The 23,297-nt window shown below is 46.0% G+C and overlaps 1 protein-coding gene across 5 annotated transcripts in view; it reads right to left on the bottom strand.

The window, feature by feature from the left end:
- The window catches only part of SLC25A25 (solute carrier family 25 member 25), a 41,463-nt gene that overhangs the window by 12,351 nt on the left and 5,815 nt on the right, over positions 1-23,297 (bottom strand). The window contains exon 1 of one of the 5 annotated variants that reach the window (XM_010351311.3): positions 5,838-22,634. The exons of 2 other annotated variants lie outside the window; for them this stretch is intronic. In XM_010351311.3, coding sequence (XP_010349613.1) covers positions 5,838-6,056 — 219 coding nt within the window. In that variant the 5' untranslated portion in view covers positions 6,057-22,634. Of the gene's footprint in view, positions 1-2; positions 100-5,837; positions 22,635-23,297 lie in introns of those variants that run through there. 2 more of the 5 variants (XM_010351312.3, XM_074395385.1) reach the window with 2 other exon arrangements.

Raw genomic sequence — 23,297 nt, 5'->3', positions numbered from 1 at the left:
ACCTTTTCAGGGAAGGACGATCCTCTGCAGGCCGGGCTGAATTCTCCACTCCTTCCTTCCCCCCTGATTCGTGCTGCGGAGGAAGAGACCACGTCACCAAGATGAGAACAGGCTCAGTCTCACCCTTGTTCCTTCCACAGTGCACCACTTCCTAATATAGACTACATCTTCCCACTACTGGGATGGATAAAAATGGATAGTTATTACTTGGGGATCACAGAAGTAAAAGGACTTCTTAATGCACTAAAAAGCTTGTTGTTAACTCGTAAAGAGGGTGTTAGAAGATGTTGATACTTACATACAACATTATGAAACAGAGATTATGACAAGTGATATGACATTTAGGCCCTTCTAACAGAGATCTGGTAATGAGTCTGTGAGAACAGGTCTTGGACCATCCCAGTGGCAGATCCTATGAGGTTTCACTGGATTATCCAGGCAGATTCCTGCTCAGCCTCCACTAAATCCATGACACTCAGCTGTCTCTTAAGCTGCACAATCCGGAATGTTCTGCCTTGGGCTATTTTAACATGCATCTTATCTCTACCACCATGGTCCTTGAAGGTAGAAGGCTCCTGCTTCAAACCCTTGGACCTCCTTGTCTGGAAATAACCTCTTGCTTGATCAAGTAAGGTGCTTCACAAACAGCTTCCAAATGAGTGAATTGGCTCAGGGGGGCCTCTAAGACCCCCAGAAACAAACTTATGATCGTGCTTGACGAAGGCCTATTTTTCTGAGCACCTGCAAATAGAGTTGTCAAGGCATTATACTGAAATGAACAAGATAATGTATCATTTTTATTATTAGTGAGACAGACTCTCACTCTGTCACCCAGGCTGAAACCTTTGTTTCCCAGGTTCAAGTGATTCTGGTGCCTCAGCCTCCCAAGTAGTTGGGATTACAGGCACCCAGCACCATGCCTGGCTAATTTTTGTATTTTTAGTAGAGACTAGATTTCACCATGTTGGCCAGACTGGTTTCCAACTCCTGGCCTCAAGTGATCTGCTTGCTTCGGCCTCTCAAAGTACTGAGACTACAGGCATGAGCCACTGAGCCTAGCCTCTATTATTTTATTTTAAAAAAGGTTCAAGTTGCTGGGCACAGTGGCTCATGCCTGTAATCCCAGTACTTTGGGAGGCTGAGGTGGGTGGATCATAAGGTCAGGAGATCGAGACCATCCTGGCCAACATGGTGAAATCCTGTCTCTACTAAAAATGCAAAAATTAGCTGGGCGTGGTGGCAGACGCCTATAATCCCAGCTATTTGGGAGGCTGAGGCAGAAGACTCACTTGAACCTGAGAGGCAGAGGTTGTAGTGAGCCGAGACTGTGCCATTGCACCACTCCAGCCTGGGTGACAGAGTGAGATTCCATCTCAAAAAAAAAAAAAAAAAAAAAAAAAAGAGCTAAGCCTTAAAACGCTTGTCGTCAGGAATGCTCATTCTATTTTATAGAATGAGATGTTGCCCTTTAAAAAAAAAAAAAGCTAGTCTTCCTTTGTTAAATTATTCATGTTTGCTTCTGAAACTAAAATAAATTACACAGATCTGTTAAGTCTCTCATTTTAGTGATGACTGTAGTCATTCTAATATAAAAAAGCAAAAATTTTTGAGTAAGTTCAATTGAATATTTCATTTTCTAATAAAGTGTATTTTAAAAATAATTATGGGACATATAACTGTACTATTGAGTTTTAGAACGTATTTAACAAAAGAAATCTGAGAAGAGATTTGAAAATGATACTAAATAAAAGTGAAACATGTATGCTTCTTCTTCTTTTTATTTCCTAAGATGGAATCTCACTCTGTCGCCCAGGCTGGAGTGCGGTGGTACAATCTCAGCTCACTATAACTTCCACCTCCTGGGTTCAAGCGATTCTCCTGCCTCGGCCTCCTGAGCAGCTGGGACTACAGGTACCCACGAACATGCCCAGCTAATTTTTGTATTTTTAGTAGCGATAGGGTTTTACCATGTTTGTCAGGCTGGTCTCAAACTCCTGACCTCAAGTGATCTGCCCTCCTTGGCCTCTCACAGTGCTGGGATTACAAACGTGAGCCACCGTGCCCAGCCTGAAACTTATATTCTATATTATAAGGCAAAATTATTAAAGATTATGAAATAGGATCAATTGTTTTCTAGAAAAAAAAAAAAAGAATGGAATCTCCTTGATCATAACAAAGCTCTTCACAGACCAACAGTATCATGGGGTCAGGAAATGTTCTCTGAAATGGTCTGCACGCACTTGTCAAGATGTTATTTTACGATACTAACATCAATTCTACTCCAACATTAATTTTTAAAAAGAGTTCTAACCTATTTGCTGCTGTGAGTGGGTCCCACAGAATGTCTTCATTGGATAAACTTCAACTGGCATTTGCTTATTTAAATTATCCGTCCTACTGAGTTCCACAGGCAATTCAGAACTCCATCTTCATGCAAAAATGGAGAATTCTATCCAAATAAGCCAATCTCCAGGTGCCTAGTGTCCAGGACAACTGCTCTATTTCTGGAATTGCAGACTGTGGGGCCCAGAGGGGCTCTGGGATCATCCCTTAATCTCTGAGTGGAGCAAACAGGCCTGGGAGAGGTGACCTGATTTGCCCAATTCCCAAAGCCTGTCAATGCAGGGCAGGGCCTCGCACCCAGGGCTCCTGTTACAACATCCACTTCAAACAGCACCCAAAACTGAGATTTCAGTATTCAGTTCACAAAGAATGCCAGTAAGCCAGACACTGGGAATGACAGTAGGTAATACCTCATACTGGAAGGCAGCAGGTGTGTGGGAAAGGTGTAACTTGAGCAAGTTGAGCCCTTTCTAAAAACAACCAAAAACGGTGCTTGTATCACAGCTTCTGAACACCTCTATGAGAACTAGATTACGGAGGAACTAAAGCAGGCCTTGGGTTTCAGCCCTGATGTTTCACACCGGCCCGCTCAGCACTCCAAGATCTGGGCACAGCACACATTGTGTGTGATTCCTCTCTGTTCTTTATTATTCTGACTTGGTGGCACAGACCCCCGTCTGTTTCAGCTCCTCCGATGTCCATTCCTGTGACTAGTGTTTGGAAATCGTGACAGCAACACTAGGTCCCTTAGGATTCGGTGGCATCAGATTGCAATTAATCAATAAAGTAGCAGTTCCTTTCCTGAGCATCTTCTCACGGCAAATCTGCCAATGCCACCAAAAGCTTTCCTTGTACTACCACTCTGTTACATGCCAGAAGAAAGCAAGTGCTTCCTGTAAGGGCTGGAATATCATGAATAAGAACAGGGCAGGTACAGTGTCTCTGGGAGTGTAGCATTAGGTCAGAAAGTTCCTCTCCCCTCCTCTGCAATGACTCAGACTGAGCCAGAAATATTAATATGTGGAGGGAGCCTTGCCAGCATCCAGCTGCAAACCCCACCCACCCTTAAGGCTCTCAAACCTCATTGGCAGCTGTGGCCACAGTGTCATTTGATGATCAGGTTGCCATGACAGCCTAGTGTAGCCAGTTTCCGATGAAACCTACCTACACTTGGCAACTACACACACAATGAGCAAAATTCTCTGTGCTTCCGAGAAGCCAGCCCCTCAGGATTTGAAAACTTGAATGCTGCTGAGGGCACCTCCCACTCCAGAGTAATGGCTTTCTTCTCCAACTGCAGATATCTTGTAGGACAAAGATAAAGGGAAAAACTGGAACAGTTCCTAGAATAAAAGCTTGCAGGAACCTGACTCACTAGCAGACATATTTAAACAGGGGAAGTGAGAGCAAAACAAAGTAGTGCTTCTGGGACACTGAGAAGCCAGAGAACTAAAGTGTGTTTCTCTTTTTCATTCTTTTTTTTTTTGAGATGGAGTCTTGCTCTGCTACCCAGGATGGAGTGCAGTGGCACAATCTCGGCTCACTGCAACCTCCACCTCCCAGGTTCAAGCGATTCTCCTGTCTCAGCCTCCCTAGTAGCTGAGACTACAGGTGTGCACTACCACACCCTGCTAATTTTTGTATTTTTAGTAGAGATGGGGTTTCACCATATTGACAAGGCTGGTCTTGAACTCCTGACCTCGTGATTCCCCACCGTGGCCTCCCAAAGTGCTGGGATTATAGGTGTACCTGGCCTAAAGTGAACTTTTCAAAAACGTTTCCAAAACATCCTGGAGGTCCTTTCATGAGAGAATTGTTGAGGCCAGCCCCAGTCAGTGATCACAAACCCCAAACACCTTCAGAGCACTGCTCTAGGCAAGGACGTGGGCTGCATCCCTGCTCCTCTTACTCCGGTTCTTGGTCCATCTGCTTTGTGTTTTTATGCTGCCCAGATATGCTTTCTCCCTTGCTTCAAACCCAACCAGCTGCCTCATCTCCCACTTGGGGCTCCCCCAATTTGCAGCCAGCTGAACTGTCTCTCTTCTGGGGATCAGCCAGTAAAAGGTGTGGGTCTCTTGATTCTGCAGGCCAGTAACTAAGCTGTTCAGAACAGAAAGTCCTACCCTGAGGCCGCCTCTGAGGGGAGAGCTGGCAAGGGGGTACTGTATGATGCTGAAAAATAGAGCAGTTAATTACCGAAGACAAAAATAGGTGATTTTAAAAGGCAGTCAGCCATTCAAGGTAGTAATAAGGCAAGCAGGTCTATGGATAAAAGTTGCTCACAAAGCTAGTGCCACAGCCATTTCCAATCTTGTCTAAAACAATCAAAAGGTACAAAGTGACACCCTCTTTGCATATTAAGTATGCACATCTCCGGCATGACAGACTCTAAGAGACCCACTGTTCCACTTGGAAGGAACCTGTCAAAGACAAGGACTTCTTCCCAGTGCCCATAGGACTGCAAGCGTTATCACATCAAAGTCTCTATTAGCAAAGGCAAGGTATTTCAACTTAACATTTCTGCGGTATCTACAATGTGCCAAACAGGGCAGAATCTCCTTTTCTTCTTTGCTTTTTATCCTGAGTAAAAAGATTCTAAAATAACCAAAGCTCAGGAGGTGAACAGGGCCACTCCGGCAGATAGGAGAAATCTGAGACAAATGGCAATTTCCTTTCTAATACTGAATACTCCATTAGTTTCATTAAAAACTGCTTTCCTAAGGGAAAACAAGGCAGCACAGGGCAAGGATTTGGGGGGCGAAGTCTCAGCTCCACCTCTCTTTAGTTGTTTAACCCTCGGCAAGTAACATAACCATTCTGTACCTCGGTTTCCTCATCTCCGAAATGGGGATACTACCACTTACCTTGGCTCTTGTGAGGATGGTAACTCACGCTCAGGGCTCGGGAGGGATGAAAGACCCCGCAGTCGGCAGACCCGCAGTGGCCGCAGTCATTCCCAGAGGGGCACCGGCCTCTGCGCCTCATGACTCCAGCATCTCCTCGGACCCAGTCTCACGCCTTCACTCTTCCTCCCAGACCCAAAGGAAAGATGGGTCGGACCCAGGCAAGGGGACTGTGACCTTCAGGATGCCAAGACCACCCCCACAGCTCCCAGCAACTGGGTTCCACGGTGGCTGCGCACTCTCTCGCCCTTCCTGAGCCGTTCAGATAAGCTAAGGCACACTTTCACAGTTTGTCCCTTACTTTCAAATGGCTTTCTTCAGCCAAAATAACAAATCCTAGGGCAAATCTATTGTGACCTTCCTTCCCCCAACAGCCACATTGGGGTGACTGCAGTGGGTAATGTAGCTTTCACAGGTGCCACAGAAAGATTTTAGATGGAATCTGTGGGCCTCCTCATTGCCTACCACTTCTCCCTGAACCCCAAACTAATGTTATGAGTTCTCCCTTCCTCCCCACGCTCATTTTTTTCCCCAGAAAAATGATCCCAGACCAGTCCCTAAACTAGGAGGTCCTCCTGAGGCCAACATTACCTTAGGAAACTGATCTGCAGGTCCAACCACCAACAAAATGGTGGGTCTCTTTTCCGTGGCCTCAGCCCTTCCGTCCTGTTTCCCCAAAAAGCTTGCCATCTGGTCTCTCCGGGCAGGGGCTGGGGTGCCTCTGACTTCATGATCGTCCCCCTCTCTGGAGCCTTGGCACCCCGCCCTGGGGAGAAAGCTAGCTAGGAAATGCCACAGCATCTGCAACATCACGGTCTCCTCCAAACGCCTCCGATGGTGACTGTTCACTTTTGAGGGATGTGACCACAATACCAAGGCTCTCTGGCTACACAGCTGCTGGGAAGACCGGCCTGGGAGTTCTCAGGCTGGAAGCTCTGCATGCAGGGGCGGTTTCCTGCTTTTTCAAATGTGCTAGCACTGCTGTCGTGCCCGGCCTGAGAAGTAGCTCACTCTAAGGGAGCCTTGCCGGGCTGCCGGCAATAAGGAGAAAGCAGCTGGAGCTTCTTCAATAAAAACTCACTTCTGCAGATGACGGTGAGCAAACGTTTGGCTTTTTAAAAAAAAAGGAAAACGCGACAGCCAAGCAGACCACTCCCAGAGGCAGAAGCAACTCCGAGCTCCCAATTATTCAGCTGTCCTCGCTCATCACCCAAGCTCATCACCCAAGCCGAGGACTCGAGCATCCAGTCTGCATTCTCACTGCAGCAGAGCCCAGCCAATCACCTCTGCCGACACTACCTAGTTCATTATCCCCACCAGCACCAGCCCTCCAATCAGAGGCCGCTGAATTCCTGCATGAAACCTGGCAATTCTGCAGGGAGGTACGGACTCACGCTTCAGATGAGGCTCGGATTACAGAATCCACTCTGAGCCGGCTCCTTAGCAAAAGTAACTCCCTGCCCTCCACCCAGGTTGCTTCCAGACAGCATTCACCATCAAGTGCAACATGATCAACAGTCCTTGGCAACATGTACTAAGAGCATTCTAGAAACATTTTTCCTTGTGTCAAGATCCAGTTTTCTCCAACAGAGCACAGGCCATATCACAGCAGCTACTTCCGTTATGTCTGCCTCTACAAGATGAGCTGCCTGGGGGCAGGACCAAGTCACAGACCTTTCTACCCCTAGGACCAGGCACAGATTAAGTCTATAGACTGAACCGAGTAAAGGGTCATAAATAAAAAGGAAATAATCTTTGATCATTTGTTTCTTAGTTTACTAACAGATAAATAAATGCACTGGTTACTATCACTCCTCATTGAGGTAAGCCTCTGATAGTGTTCACAACATTCACTAATTCATTCATTCACTCAGACAGAGTCTTGCTCTGTTGCTCAGGCTGGAGTGCAGCTCTTGGCTCAGTGCAACATGTGCCTCCAAGGTTCAAGCAATTCTCCTGCCTCAGCCTCCCGAGTAGCTGGAATTACAGATTCATGCCACCACACCTGGCTAATTTTTGTATTTTTAGTAGAGACAGGGTTTTACCATGTTGGCAAGCCTGGTCTGGAACTCCTGATCTTGGAAGATTCACTCACCTCAGCCTCCCAAAGTGCTGGGATTACAAGTGTCAGCCGCCGCTCCCAGCCCATTTAAGTATCTTTTTTTTTTTTTTTTTTTTTTGTCTTTTATTTATTTATTTTTAACACCTATTATGCCATGAATTCATAGGGAATAGGTTCCAGCAGCTCAGGCTCCTTCCCATTGGTTCTCACAAAGTGTGCTTCTCTGGGTGGAGCAGGCTGGCGCTTCAGTTGGACCCAGGTACCTTTCTCTTTGGCTTCTTTCTTTTTCTGATCATTTTCCTTCACAGGTTTTAGGAAGCTATCTCGGCTCTTAGAGTGCTTGATGTGCTCAATACGCACATTAATTCTCTTGGCAAGAATCTTGCCCTTAACTTGTTTGTTTACAACAATGCCAACAGCATGCTGGGTAACATTGTAGACCCTTCCAGTTTTGCCATGATAACATTTGTGGGGCATTCCTTTTTGAACAGTACCCATTCCCTTGATGTCTACAATATCACCTTTCTTATAGATTCGCAGATACGTGGCCAAAGGAACAACTCCATGTTTTCTAAAAGGCCTAGAGAACATGTATCGAGTGCTTCTCCTCTTTCCCTTTGTGTTCGTCATTTTGGCGAATTACTGGAAGATGGCGGTTCCGGCCGAAAAGCTATTTAAGTATCTTTAAAAGATAAGTGACTATTTAAAGCAAAAATAAAACAATACACTGTGGGTTTATAACACATGTAACAGTAAAATGCATAAGAACCATGGTTCAAAGTCTGGGAAGACAGAAATGAAAGTATACTGTTTAAGATTCTAAAACCAGGCCAGGTATGGTGGCTCTCACCTGTAATCCCAGCACTTTGGGAGGCTAAGGCAGGAGAACTGCTTGAAGTCAGGAGTTTGAGACCAGCCTGGGAAACAAATTAAGGCTCTGTCTCTGTTTCTACAAAATACACAAAAATTAGCTGAGTATAGTGGCTCACACCTGTAGTCCTAGCTACTCGGGACAGTAGGGCAGGAGGACTGCTGGAGCTCACAAGTTCAAGGTTGCAGTTAGATATAATCATACCACACACTCTAGCCTGGGCAACAGAGTGAGATCCTGTTTCCAAACAAACAAACAAACCCAATTTGACCACATTGACATTTACAAAATACTCCACCCAACAAGAGCAGAATACACATTATCTTCAAGTGCACTCAGAACATATTCCACCCATGAAACAAGTCTTGATCAATTTCAAAGGATTCAACTTATACAAAGTATGTTCTTTGACCACAGTGGAATTAAATTGGAAAAAAACGACAGGTATGCACCTGTAGTCCCTGCTACTTGGGAGGCTGAAGTGAGAGGATTGCTTGAGGGCAGGAGTTCAAGACCAGCCTGGGCAACATAGCAGGATCCAGTCTCTTAAAAAAAAAAAAAATTGGAGGCCGGGTGTCGTGGCTCATGCCTGTAATCCCAGCACTTTGGGAGGCCAAGGCGGGTGGATCACCTGAGGTCAGGAGTTCGAGACCAGCCTGGCCAACATGGTGAAACCCCGTCTCTTAAAAAAAAAAAAAATTGGGCTGGGCGCGGTGGCTCAAGCCTGTAATCCCAGCACTTTGGGAGGCCGAGGCGGGTGGATCACACGGTCAAGAGATCGAGACCATTCTGGTCAACATGGTGAAACCCTGTCTCTACTAAAAATACAAAAAATTAGCTGGGCATGGTGGCGCGTGCCTGTAGGCTGAGGCAGGAGAATTAGGCCTGAACCCAGGAGGCGGAGGTTGTGGTGAGCCGAGATCGCGCCATTGCACTCCAGCCTGGTTAACGAGCGAAACTCCGCCTCCAAAAAAAAAACAAAATAAAAAAAATTTAAAAATTTAAAAATTAAATTAAATTTTTAAAAACATTGAAAAAAATTGCAAAACACCTAAATATTTGAAAATTAAATAACACAATGGTAAATGATTCATGTGATATGTCAAAGAAGAAATCAAAAAGGAAATTAGAACGTATTTTGAATGGTAAGAAAGCACAACATATCAAAATTTGTAAGAAGCAGCCAAAGAAATACTTAGGAGGAAATACCAATATTAGAAAAGAAAGGTCATGAATCAGTGACTTCAGCTTCCATCTTAAGAAATCAGAAAAGTGGGCCGGACGCGGTGGCTCAAGCCTGTAATCCCAGCACTTTGGGAGGCCGAGGCGGGTGGATCACGAGGTAGAGAGATCGAGACCATCCTGGTCAGCAAGGTGAAACCTCGTCTCTACTAAAAATACAAAAAGTTAGCTGGGCATGGTGGTGCGTGCCTGTAATCCCAGCTACTCAGGAGGCTGAGACAGGAGAATTGCCTGAACCCAGGAGGCAGAGGTTGCGGTGAGCCGAGATCGCGCCATTGCACTCCAGCCTGGGTAACAAGAGCGAAACTCCGCCTCAAAAAAAAAAAAAAAAAGAAATCAGAAAAGTGGGGCCAGGCGCGGTGGCTCAAGCCTGTAATCCCAGCACTTTGAGAGGCCGAGGCAGGTGGATCATGAGGTCAAGAGATCAAGACCATCCTGGTCAACATGGTGAAACCCCATCTCTACTAAAAATACAAAAAATTAGCTGGGCATGGTGGCGGTTGCCTGTAATCCAGATGGCGAAGGTTGCGGTAAGCCAAGATCGCGCCATTGCACTCCAGCCTGGGTAACAAGAGCAAAACTCCGTCTCCAAAAAAAAAAAAAGAAATCAGAAAAGTGGCCAGGTGTGGTGGCTCATGTCTGTAATCCCAGCACTTTGGGAGGCTGAGGCAGGCGGATCACCAGGTCAGGAGTTTGAGACCGGCCTCACCAACATGGTGAAACCCTGTCTCTGCTAAAAATACAAAAATTGACCAGGTGTGGTGGCACACACCTGTAATCCCAGCTGCTCAGGAGGCTGAGGCAGGAGAATCGCTTGAACCCAGGAAGCAGAGGTTATAGTGAGCCAAGATTGCGCTGCCACTGTTCTCCAGCCTGGGTGACAGCACCTAAGACAGGAATCAATGGAAATGTGTTCACTTGCATACCTTGCCTATATGTATTTAAATATACATATTGCATATACAAAGATAGGCTCTTACTATGTTGCCCAGGCTGGTATTGAACTCCTGGACTCAAGTGATCCCCTCATCTTGGCCTCCTCACCTTGGATTCCAGATGTGAGCCACTGCACCTGGTCCAATTTTTTCTTTTTCTTTTTTTGGAGACAGAGTTTTGCTCCTGTTGCCCAGGCTAGAGTGCAATGGCGTAATCTCAGCGCGCTGCAACCTCAGCCTCCTGGGTTCAAGCCATTCTCCTGCCTCAGTCTCTGGAGTAGCTGGGATTACAGGCATGGGCCACCACGCCCAACTAATTTTGTATTTTAGCAGAGATGGAGTTTTTCCATGTTGGTTAGGCTAGTCTCGAACTCCCCACCTCAGGTGATCCACCCACCTCGGCCTCCCAAAGTGCTGGGATTACAGGTGTAAGCCACCACCCCCGGCCAGTTTTTTTTTGAAACAGTTTCAATTTTGTTGCCCAGGCTGGAGTGCAGTGGTGTGATCTCAGCTTACTTGAAACTCCACTTCTTGGCTTCAAATGATTCTCCTGCCTCAGCATCCTGAGTAGCTGGGACTATAGGCACCCACCACCATACCCAGCTAATTTTTGTATTTTTAGTAGAGACGGGGTTTCACCATGTTGTCCAGGCTGGTCTTGAACTCCTGACCTTGTGATCTGCCTGCCTCAGCCTCCCAAAGTGCTGGGATTACAGGCATAAACCACCTCGCCCCAGCCCTAATATAAATTTTTTAAAACATTTTTCTTGTGTCTTTGATTTCCTTGTGGGTTAATACAGTACATTTCTTTCCCTATGCCACAGCATCACCTAAACCAGCAGTATCTGGTAGATTAGTTTCTTGTGGGCTACATGACAATTACTGTAATATAACTCTAATCACATCTAGCTTTCTTGGACAGGAGTGGTCACCCAAATCCAGGGACAGACTGACAAGCGTAACCCTCTTGTAAAAGTAGCTTATAAATATCAATAGTAAGGCGTGGTGTCTCACGCCTGTAATCTCAGCACTTTGGGAGACCGAGGCAGGCAGATCACCTGAGATAGGGAGTTTGAGACCAGCTTGGACAACATGGTAAAACCTTGTCTCTACTAAAAATGCAAATATTAGCTGTGCGAGGTGGCACATGCCTATAATCCTTGCTACTCAGGAGGCTGAGGCAGGAGAATTGCTTGAACCCAGGGGGTGGGGGTTGTAGGGAGCCACTGCACTCCAGTCTAGGGAACAAGAGTGAAACTTGGTGTGGGGGCGGGGGGGTGGGGGAGGAGTGTCTAGGTTAAGATCAGGGGTTGTGGAGACCAAGGTTTTTATTACACAGATGATGTCTCCAGATAGCAAGATGGTAAATGTCTCTCATCTGACCTAGAAAGGTATCAGACTCTTAGTTAATTCTCTCCCGGATCAGGAAAAGACCTGAGAAGGGAAGGTGATTCTCTGCAGAATGTGGATTTCCCCCACAAGAGACAGCTTTGAAGGTCCATTTCAAAATACGTCGAAGAAATATATTTTGGGTTAAAACACTTCAATTTCTCTCAGGGCCTGCTATCTGTCATGTGATGTTATATTAGATTCAGGCTGGAATTTCATATCTTATTGCTACAAAAAGTCTGTTTGTCTTTTTTCTTTTTTTGGTAGAGATGAGGTATTATTATATTGCCCAGGCTGGTCTTGAACCCCTGGGCTCAAGCGATCCTCCTGTCTCAGCCTTCTGAAGTACTGGAATTCGAGGCCTATTTTCAGACTTAAGATCTTTGTTTTAATGTTAATGCTGGTCAGTTGTGCCTGAATTCCAGAGAGGAGGTTATAATGAGGCATGTCCCTCCCTTCCCATCATGGCCTGAATTAGTTTTTCGTGTTTACTTGGAATGCCCTTGGCCCGTCGAGGTCTGTTCAGTTGGTTGGTGAGGTTTAGAACTGGTACTTTTCAGAGAACAGATTCTAAAGGAACAGACCTCTAGAGAGAAGCAGTGAGTCAAATCATGGGGACCTGACTCATTCCAAATTACCCTGATGAAATGCCCAGAGTATAAAGGCCACTGGAGCACCACACACAAAGACAAATGGAGATTCCCAAAGGAGTCTTAGAAGAATAACACAGAAAGCAAGTTCTCAAGACTGATGGACTCCACAGCAATCTCCAAGGCTCATCACCTACTTGCTTAACTGCTTAGTACCTATCTCAGAAATATTAACATTCACCAGGTGCAGTGGCTCATGCCTGTAATCTTAGCACTTTGGGAGGCTAAGGTTGGTGGATTACGAGGTCAGGAGTTCAAGACCAGCCTGGCCAACATAGTGAAACCCCGTTTCTACTAAAATTACAAAAATTAGCCGAGCATGGTGGCATGCATCTGTAGTCCCAGCTACCTGGTGTAAGGTCTCGGGAGGCTGAGGCACTTGAACTCAGGAGGCAGAGGTTTTGGTAAGCCGAGATTGCACCACTGCACTCCAGCTTGGGCAACAGAGCGAGACTTTGTCTCAAACAAACAAACAAAAAAGAAATATTGACATTCAGAAACCATGAGAGGGAAGAGTATTAACACTTTTTAGAAAGTTAACAGATGGGCCGGCATGTGGCTCACGAGGTCAGGAGTTCAAGACTAACTGGCCAAGATGGTGAAACCCTGTCTCTACTAAAACTACAAAAATTAGCTAGCCACCTATAATTCCAGTTACTAGGGATGCTGAGGCAGGAGAATCACTTGAACCTCGGCAGCAGAGGTTGCAGTGAGCTGAGATTGCGACACTGTACTCCAGCCTGGGCCAGAGTGAGACTCCAGCTCCAAAAAAAAAAAAAGTTAACAGATGAAAAGTAAGATTTTATTTCACAGAGAGCCAGAATGATTAGACTGATTTGATAAGGACTGGCACAGCCCAAATGATCATATAGAAGCCTTTTCCATAAATTAAATAAGTAAAATCTGCAGCTGTAAGGTTTTAACTAAAACCAGAACCAAAACCAAAACCAAAAAAAATTTTTTTTTTGAGATGGAGTCTCACACTGTCACCTGGGCTGGAGTGCAATGGTTGGATCTTGGCTCACTGCAACCTCCATCTCCCAGGTTCAAGAGATTCTCTTGCCTAAGTCTCCTGAGTAGATGCGATTATAGACATGTGCCACCATACCCAGCTTACTTTTTGTATTTTTAGTAGAGACGAGGTTTCACCATGTTGGCCAGGCTGGTCTCAAACTCCTGACCTCATGATCCACCTGCCTCAGCCTCTCAAAGTGCTGGGATTACAGGCATGAGCCACCATGCCTGGCCCAAACAAAAACTTTCAGAGCTTGGTGGCTCACACTTGTAATCCCAGAACTTTGGGAGGCTGAGGTGGGTGATCACCTGAGGTCAGGAGCTCGAGATCAGCCTGGCCAACATGGAGAAACCCCATCTCTACTAAAAATACAAAAATTAGCCAGGCATGGTGGTGGGTGCCTGTAATCCCAGCTACTCGGGAGGCTGAGGCAGGAACATCGCTTGAACCCTGGAGGCAGAGGTTGCAGTGAGCCATGATCGTGCCACTGCACTCCAGCCAGAGTGACAGAGCAAGACTCTGTCTCAGTAAAATAAAATAAATAATAATAAAGCAGATGTACAAAATGTGCAAGGGGATATGCTGTTTTCAAAATTATTTCTGGGTGGTACCAGAGGTGAGAGTTTGAAGACTCTCTTTTATATGCTGACATATGGCAGTAACAGGCTATTTCAGAGGCAGGACTGTAGCAGGTCAATAGCAGTCTCGGCTGAAATGAACCGATCAGCCAGTGGAAACACTCGGCTCCTATGTGCTGCCTGCACTGGGTGGCTGAAGTTTCAGGCTATAAGACAGGACTCTTAAACGCCTTCCTGGCATGACTCAGCCACAGTTTGACAATGAAGAGGAGTCACAACTCACCTCATTTGGCACAAATGAAACTAAGGTATAGCAGATGACAGAACTGCAATGATGACAAAAGGAAATCCGTGATCTATTTCCATTTTAGGAAATAGAACCAGAATATCTAGCTTTGACAAAAACTCCCTCAAGAAAACTCCTGTAACTGAAAGAAAAAGAGAAGTCTGGCACAAAACTCTCAGTCTTGTGGATGGTGTCTGTTTACTCCTAGTGAAAAGCCAGTCCCCACTGAGGTCCCAAGTTCAAGGTAAATGCCTATTAACAAAGATGTCTTTTTCTTTTCTCTACAAGAAAGTTAGAGGCATATAAAATTTACTCATTTCTAAGTGTAGGATTTTGAGATGTAACAAAGTTCTGCAGAAGCAAGACTGCATGGAAACATGGCGTTTCTTTCTTTCTTTCTTTCTTTTTTTGAGACAGGGTCTGCCTCTGTTGCCCAGGCTGGAGTGCAGGGATGTAATCATGGCTCACTGCAGCCTCAACCTCCCAGGCTCAAGGGGTTTTCCCACCTCAACCTCCCAAGTAGCTGAGACCACAGGCATGCCTGGCTAATTTTAAAAAAATTTTTTTTAGAGATTGGGTCTCCCTATATTGCCCAGGCTGGTCGCAAACTCCTGGCCTCAAGCAATCCTCTCACCTCAGCCTCCAAAGTGCTGGGAGTACAGGCCAGTGACTGGACTAATTTCTCTTTTGTTCCTGCTCTTATAAGAGCATGATTCTCCTTTAGATTAGACATGTGCACCAAGTAGAAGGAGCAGGGGGTGAATATGGTATGCAGGCCAGCATGCGACAACCCAATCACCTAAAATGTTCAGAAAATTCTGAAGCCATCCAACACTGGCCAGTGGGAGCCACACAACTCGTCCATGTGAGCCTACTTATTGCACCCACCCTATCCTCATTCTCTCCTTTCCTTCTCCCACGTGAAAAAGCAAACCAGCAAATTCATTCCTAAAGCAACATAAAATGTTTTTAGTTTCTGGAAACTGACTTCAGGATGGCACTCTCACACTGAGATGATCTGATCAATACAAACTTAACTCTGACCAGCTGCTTGCTCTGCTTTGCAAAAGAACTGTAGGCAGAAGAGAGGGCAAGGGGGTGAAACCCTCCCTGGGCTGCCTTACACGCAGCACAGCTGTTCAGTGTGGGAGGCCAGCTGGGAGAATGCTGGCTAATAACTGGTTTAAACCAAGCCAGCTCTCCTAAACAATTTGGAAAAGGAATTCTTTAGCTATAGAACTATCTACCCTTGAATCCTATTTTTCCTCCTTCTATGGGTTAGAGAAAGAGAGTAGCAAACAAAAAAATACACCCAAGTCGTGAATGAAAAAAGGAAAAAAGTTAACTGTGTCCATATATGCATCACTAAGGGGTGGTGAGGAACCTTGTCTTTCTCCCTAAGATCCCCCCTACAATGCCTTTATAGGACACTGGACAGGTTGTTTAACTTCTCTGGCCTGTAAAATGTGAGGAGTGAACTGGACAACTTTGAAAACACTCCAGTTCTAATGTTATATGGATTCCAACTCCATCTAAAGGCCTTAACCAAAAGCAACAACAGGGTTTTAGGCAAGTAGGATAGAAAAGGCCCAGAAGGCCGGGTGTGGTGGCTCGAGCCTGTAATCCCAGCACTTTGGGAGACCGAGGCGGGTGGATCACGAGGTAGAGAGATCGAGACCATCCTGGTCAACATGGTGAAACCCCGTCTCTACTAAAAATACAAAAAATTAGCTGGGCATGGTGGCGCGTGCCTGTAATCCCAGCTACTCAGGAGGCTGAGGCAGGAGAATTGCCTGAACCCAGGAGGTGGAGGTTGCGGTGAGCCGAGATTGTGCCATTGCACTCCAGCCTGGGTAACGAGAGAAACTCCGTCTCAAAAAAAAAGAAAAGGCCCAGAAGGGTGATGAAGGTGTGTACCATAGCTGGTTTTAACCAACAGGCCCATTCAGACAGTTGGTTTTTTTTTTTTTTTTTTTTTTTTTTCTTTTCTTGAGACGGAGTCTTGCTGTGTTACCCAGGCCGGAGTGCAGTGGCGTGATCTCAGCTCAATGTAGCCTCTGTCTCTTGGGTTCAAACAATTATCCTGCCTCAGCCTCCCAAGTAGCTGGGACTACAAGCGAGTGCTACCACGCCTGGCTATTTTTTTGTATTTTTAGTAGAGACAGGGTTTCACCATGTTAGTCAGGATGGTGTTCATCTCTTGACCTCGTGATCCACCCACCTTGGCTTCTCAAAGTGCTGGGATTACAGGCATGAGCCAATGTGCCTGGCCCACTGGAGTTTGCAAGCTATTCTCCTGCCTCAGCCTCCCCAGTAGCTGGAATTACAGGCACGTGCCACTAGGCCCTTCTAATTTTTTTTTTTTTTTTTTTTTTTGTATTTTTAGTAGAGACGAGGTTTCCCCATGTTGGCCAGGCTGGCCTTGAACACCGTACCTCAAGTAATCCACCTGCCTTGGCCTCACAATGTGCTGGGCTTATAGGTGTGAACCACAATGCCCAGCCAGTTGGTTAGTATTCTTGGTGATCTAAACTACCCTCTCTCCCTTTTTATTTTTATTTTATTTTTTTGGCATCAGCAGCATTTCAATCAATGGTTTTTGAGAGTCTTCTTACACAACGCATGCGGTTTTGTGTTTTGGTAAGAAGCATCGTCAGGTACAGTGGCTCATGCCTGTAATCCCAGCACTTTGGGAGGCCGAGGCGGGCAGATCACCTGAGGTCAGGAGTTCAAGGCCAGCCTGGCTAATTTAGTGAAACCCCGTTTCTACTAAAAATACAAAAAATTAGCTGGGCATGGTGGCAGACACCTGTAATCCCAGCTACTCAGGAGGCTGAGGCAGGAGAATTGCTTGAACCCGGAAGGCGGAGTTTGCAGTGAGCTAAGATTGTGCCATTGCATTCCATCTTAGGCAACAAGATCAAAACTCCGTCTCAAAAAAAAAAAGAAGCATCACATCAGACTCCAGCCAACAGGAAGGGACGACAGGAGGAAAGGTATGGGGCCAGAGGTTAATAAAACAACACTGAAAGCTTCAGGCACTGGCAGGAACAGGACAGCCACATCTCCAGTTTCCTCACTGACCCTGCAGAAAATGAGTCACAACTCATCTCCTCAAACTTCCTGGAAAAGCCAGCCAAGAGCTTAAAGTAGATAAGAAGTTCCTTAAGGCCTATCTTTGTTATTCGTTTACATTTAAAGGAAGATGCATTTTTAAGACAACAGCTTTTTTCAGGTCTTTTATACCCCATATTAGGAACAGGGTACCTATCATTTTAGTCACTGCTTCCCATGCACTACCAGGGTCTTAAAATGCTGAGCTGGTGTTATGCACCGGTATGCCAAAGTCAGAAACTAAACAACTAAATGTGGCAAAGTTTTAAGGGCAAGTTAAGTGTCCACAGTCAATGAAGGAAGGAGGAACCTGTGTTGAGCTAAATGGAGCAGAGTCAAAATCCTGGGTTCTGGAACTGGTTTGGCCTCCAACCAGTCCAACCTCAAACCCTTCGTCCCACTTCTGCAAAGTAATGCTGGTTAGTGAGATAATCTCCAAAGCTTTTAGTAAGCTCTACTTGAGCTTCCATGTTCACAACTTCAAGGTCAACTCCGTACTTAAGGAAAGATGATCCACGGCTTAGGAGAGGGCAACAGGCTTGCAAGATGAGGAGGTCCAGTTTCTGTCCAGGGAAACATGTGCAGCAAAGACATCTTTTTGTGTAGCTAGAGTAAGTGACTCCACTACAACTTTTTTTTTTTTTTTTTTTTTGAGACGGAGTTTCGCTCTTGTTACCCAGGCTGGAGTGCAATGGCGCGATCTCGGCTCACCGCAACCTCCGCCTCCTGGTTCAGGCAATTCTCCTGCCTCGGCCTCCTGAGTAGCTGGGATTACAGGCACATGCCACCATGCCCAGCTAATTTTTTTCTATTTTTAGTAGAGACGGGGTTTCACCATGTTGACCAGGATGGTCTCGATCTCTTGACCTCGTGATCCACCCGCCTCAGCCTCCCAAAGTGCTGGGATTACAGGCTTGAGGCACCACGCCTGGCCTCCACTACAACATTTTACTGTTTCTTTGCTGTTTGATGTCCACAGGGTCCAGGTTTCCCACAACCGACAATCCCCTCCACACCAAGGAAGCTCTTCCCTCTCCAGGTTGCTGGGGTGGGGCTTTGCCTCCCTGGGTGCCACACACCCTAGAAGGCTGATGTCTCCAGGGCAGGCCTCCCTTGCCTTTCACTTTTCACCTAAGTAAACTAGGGGCAAAATACAAAGGATTCTGACTAATTCTGGGCACCTTTTATTCAAAGAACCAATGGGGGAGTCACTTGGTGAATATGTGCCAGACCCAGTCCCAGGCTCTTTTATGTTGTTGTTGTTGTTGTTTTTTTTTTTTTGAGACAGAGTCTCACTCTGTCACCCATTCTGGAGTGCAGTGGCACGATCTCAGCTTACTGCAACTTCTGCCTCCCAGGTTCAAGCAATTCTCCTGCCTCAGCCTCCTGGGTATCTGCGACTACAGGCACAAGCCACCACACCTGGCTAATTTTTGTATTTTTAGTAGACAGGGGGTTTCACCATGTTAGCCAGGATGATCTCAATCTCCTGACCTTGTGATCCACCCACCTCAGCCTCCCAAAGTGCTGGGATTACAGGTTTGAGCCACTGTGCCAGGCCTTCTTTCTATGCTTTATATAATTTAACCCCCACACACCCCTTATGCAGTAGGTCCTCATACCCACAAGTTTCTGATAAGGAAAAAGACTTAGATCAGGTGAGTCATTTGCTCAAGGTCACACAGCTAGCAAGCAGCAGAAGCAACATTTGAACCCAGATCTTATACCATACAAATCACCCTTTATTTAATTTTTCTTTTGAGACAGTCTCACTCTGTTGAGTCTCACTCTGGAGTGCAGTGGCATGACCTCAGCTTACTGCCAACTCCTCCCAGGTTCAAAGCAATTCTGCCTCAGCCTCCCCAGTAGCTGGGATTACAGGTGCATGCCACCACGCCCGGCTAATTTTTTATTTTTAGTATCTCAGGGTTTCTCCATGTTGGCCAGGCTGGTCTTAAACTCCTGACTCCAGATGATCTGCCTGCCTCAACCTCCCAAAGTGCTGATAATACAGGCATGAGCCACCCATTTAAAGTGTACAATTCAGTGGTTCTTGGTATCTTCATAGATATATGCAACCATTACTCCAGTCAACTTGAGAGTATTTTCATGACCTTAAAAAGAAACCTCATCTCTCTTCCTTATCACCTTCCTATCTCTCTACTCACCAGTACCCCATTCCTGTGTAGACAAACACTACTCAACTTTCTGTCTTTATAGACTTCTCCATTCTGGACTTTCACCTAAATGGATCATACAGTGCATTGTGATTGGCTTCTTTCACTCAGCATAACATTTCCAAGGAAAGTCTGTACTATAAACCCCATGGGTTACTACTGTCTCAGCTGAGGGAACTGTGAGAGGTGTGGACAGCACATCATGTGAGAAGTGTATGATGATGATGATGATGTGTGTGTGTGTGTGTGTGTGTGTGTATGTGTGTGTGTGTGTGTGTGTGTGTGGTGTGTGTGTGTTTGAGATGGAGTCTCTCTCTGTCGCCAGGCTGGAGTGCAGTGGCATGATCTCAGCTCACTGCAACATCAACCTCCCGGATTTAAGCAATTCTTCTGCCTCAGCCATCCCAAGTAGCTGGGACAACAAGCACACGCCCCCACACCCAGCTAATTTTTGTATTTTTAGTAGAGACGGGGTTTCACCATATTGGCCATGCTAGTCTCGATCTTTTGATGTCATGATCCACTTACCTCGGCCTCCCAAAGTGCTGGGATTACAGGTGTGAGCCACTGTGCCTGGCTGATGATACCTGTTTTTAGCAACAGCAGCAGCAGAGAAGACCACAGATTTCAGATAAAGGGCCTTGGATCACTTTTCTGTCTTGCTCCTGAAGGTACATGTCAGGTAATAGGCAGCAGCAGATACAAGACTTCAGTCTGACATGACAGAGAACTCACAGTGACTCCAATTAGGTCCACAACAGAACAGGCAGATGACCATCTATGAAGGATGCACCAGGAGGACTTATCCTGGGTGGAAGGCTGGCTAGTGACCATGATGACCCGTGACCCTTCCAAGACTAAATTCTATGGTTCTGCCAAATTCTGATTAGTATAATTAATTGTTAAAAATAAAAAGTTAGGCTGGGCGTGGTGGCTCATGCCTGTAATCCTAACACTTTGGGAGGCCAAGTCGAGAGAATCACTTGCGTTGAGGAGTTCGAGACCAGCCTGAGCAACATGGGGAAACCCCATCTCTATAAAAAATACAAAAATTGGTCAGGCATAGTGGTTCATGCCTGTAATCCAAGCACTTTGGAGGCCAAGGCAGGCGGATCACCTGAGGTTGGGAGTTCAAGACCAGCCTGACCAACATGGTGAAACCCCGTCTTAAAAAAAAAAAAAAAAAAAAAAATTAGCTGGGCATGGTGGTACGCACCTGTAATCCCAGCTACCTGGGACGCTGAGTGGGAGGGTCACTTTAGTCTGGGAGGTCGAAGCTGCAGGAAGCTGTGATTGTACCACTGCATGTCAGCCTGGGTGACAGAACAAGACCCTGTTTAAAATAATAAATAAATAATAAAAAGTTGGCTGCCAGGCACATGTCATCAAGACCCCTGAGACTGTGTCACAGGCATAATAAAATAAAATAAAATAAAATAAAATGTTGGCTGGGTACGGTGGCTCAGGTTTATAATCCCAGCACTTTGGGAAACTGAGATAAGAGAATCGCTTGAGCCCAGGAATTTAAGACTCAGCTGGAATAAAAATGAATCCCAGCAAAATATTTGTTTCTATCATTCTATTGTGGGGATGTGAGGCTTCAGCAGTAATAACTCTTTTTTTTTTTTTTTGAGATTTGGAGTCTTGCACTGTCGCCCAGGCTGGAGTGCAGTGGCAAGAGCCTGGCTCACTGCAACCTCTACCTCCTAGGTTCAAGTGATGCTCCTGCCTCAGCCTCCTGAGCAGCTGGGATTACAGGTGCGCACCATAATGCCTGGCTAGTTCTTTTGTATTTTTAGTAGAGATGGGGTTTTACCATGTTGGCGAGGCTGGTCTCAAACTCCTGACCTCAGGTGATCTGCTTGCCTCAGCCTCCCAAAGTGATGGGATTATAGGCATGAGCCGCTGTGCCAGGCCCCTCATTTTTTTTTTTTTTTTAATTAAAAGCAGAGACGGGTCGAAAGAAGGGGCTGGCCAGCGTTGTGACTCATGCTTGTAATCCAAGCACTTTGGAGGCCAAGGTGGGCAGATCACCTGAGATCGGGAGTTCAAGACCAGCCTGACCAACATGGTGACACCCCGTCTTTCTTTTTTTTTCTTTTTTCTTTCTGTCTTTAAAAAAAAAAAAACAGAGACAGGGATCTTGCCTATGTTGCCCAGACTGGTCTTGAACTCCTGAGCTCAAGCAATCCACCCATCTCAGCCTCCCAAAGTACTAGGATTACAGGTGTGAGCCACTGCATTTGGCCAGTAATATCTCTTTGAACATCAAAAAATTCATCCTGTTGAAGCTAATCAGACAGGCTCATGCTCTATTGCTTTCTATCTATATCTGTTTTGAGACAGGGTCTTGTTCTTTTGCCCAGGCTGAAGTGCAGTGGCACAGTCTCTACTCACTGCAACCTCAGCCTCCCAGGCTCAAGTGATCCTCCTGCCCTAGCCTCCCGAGTAGCTAGACTATAGGAATGTGCAACCATGCCCATAGTTTTTTTGTTTGTTTTGTTAATTTTTGTTATTGTTGTTGTTTTTTGAGATGGAATCTCGCTCTGGCCCAGGCTGGAATGCAGTGGCGTGATCTCAGCTCACTGCAACCTCCACCTCCCGAGTTCAAGCTCTTCTCCTGCCTCAGCCTCCCAAGTAGCTGGGACTACAGGCAGGCATGTGCCATCACACCTAGCTAAGTTTTATATTTTTGGTAGAAATGGGGTTTCACCATGTTGGCCATGCTGATCTTGAACTCCTGACCTCAAGTGATCCACCAGCCTCAGCCTCCCAAAGTGCTGAGATTACAGGTGTGAGCCACCACACCCAACCAATTTTTGTATTTTTTGAAGAGATGGGGTTTCATCAGGTTGCCTAGTCTGGTCTCCAACTCCTGAGCTCAAGCCATCTGTCCACCTCAGCCTTGTAAAGTGCAAGGATTACAGGCATGAGCCATCATGCCCAGCCTCGTATATTCTTATTTGTTACTTGGTTTTAGGATCAAAGCTTGGGACTGCATCTTTCCAAGTATCAACTAATTAAAAAAAAAAAAAAAAATCTTCTACATGACAGGCATGGTGGCTCATGCCTGTAATCCCAGCACTCTGGGAGGCTGAGGCCGGTGGATCACTTGAGGCCTGGAGTTGGAGACCACCCTGGTCAACATGGTGAAACGCAGTCTCTACTAAAAATATAAAAATTAGCAGGGCATGGTGGTGCAGGCCTGTTACCCAGTTACTTGAGTGGCTGAGGCACACAGAATCGCTTGAACTCAGGAGGCGGAGGTTGTAGTGAGCTGAGGTCATGCCACTGCACTCCAGCCTGGGTGACGGAGCGAGACTGTCTTAAAAAAAAAAAGAAAGAAAAAGAAAAAAGTCGCTGGGTGCAGTGGCTCACGTATGTAACCCCAGCACTTTGGGAGGCTGAGGTGGGCAGACCACCTGAGTTTGGGAGTTTGAGACCAGCCTGACAAACATGGTGAAACCCCATCTCTACTAAACATACAAAAAAATTACCCAGGCATAGTGGCGCATGCCTGTACTAATCCCAGCTACTTGGGAGGCTGAGGCAGGAGAATTGCTTGAACCCAGGAGGTGGAGGCTTTGGTGAGCCGAGATCGGGCCATTGCACTCCAGCCTGGGCAACAAGAGTGAAACTCCATCTCAAAAGAAAAAAGTCTTCTAGCTGACTTGATGATTGTGACTTTGAGCCAGGGACTGATTCTGCAAGAATATAACGCAATTAGTTTAA

Source organism: Saimiri boliviensis, chromosome 2 (genome assembly GCF_048565385.1).
Source record: "Saimiri boliviensis isolate mSaiBol1 chromosome 2, mSaiBol1.pri, whole genome shotgun sequence".
NCBI classification, from domain to species: Eukaryota; Metazoa; Chordata; class Mammalia; order Primates; family Cebidae; genus Saimiri; species Saimiri boliviensis.
Note: the sequence above shows the minus strand (reverse complement) of the source record. Positions and strands in the feature narration are given on the sequence as shown.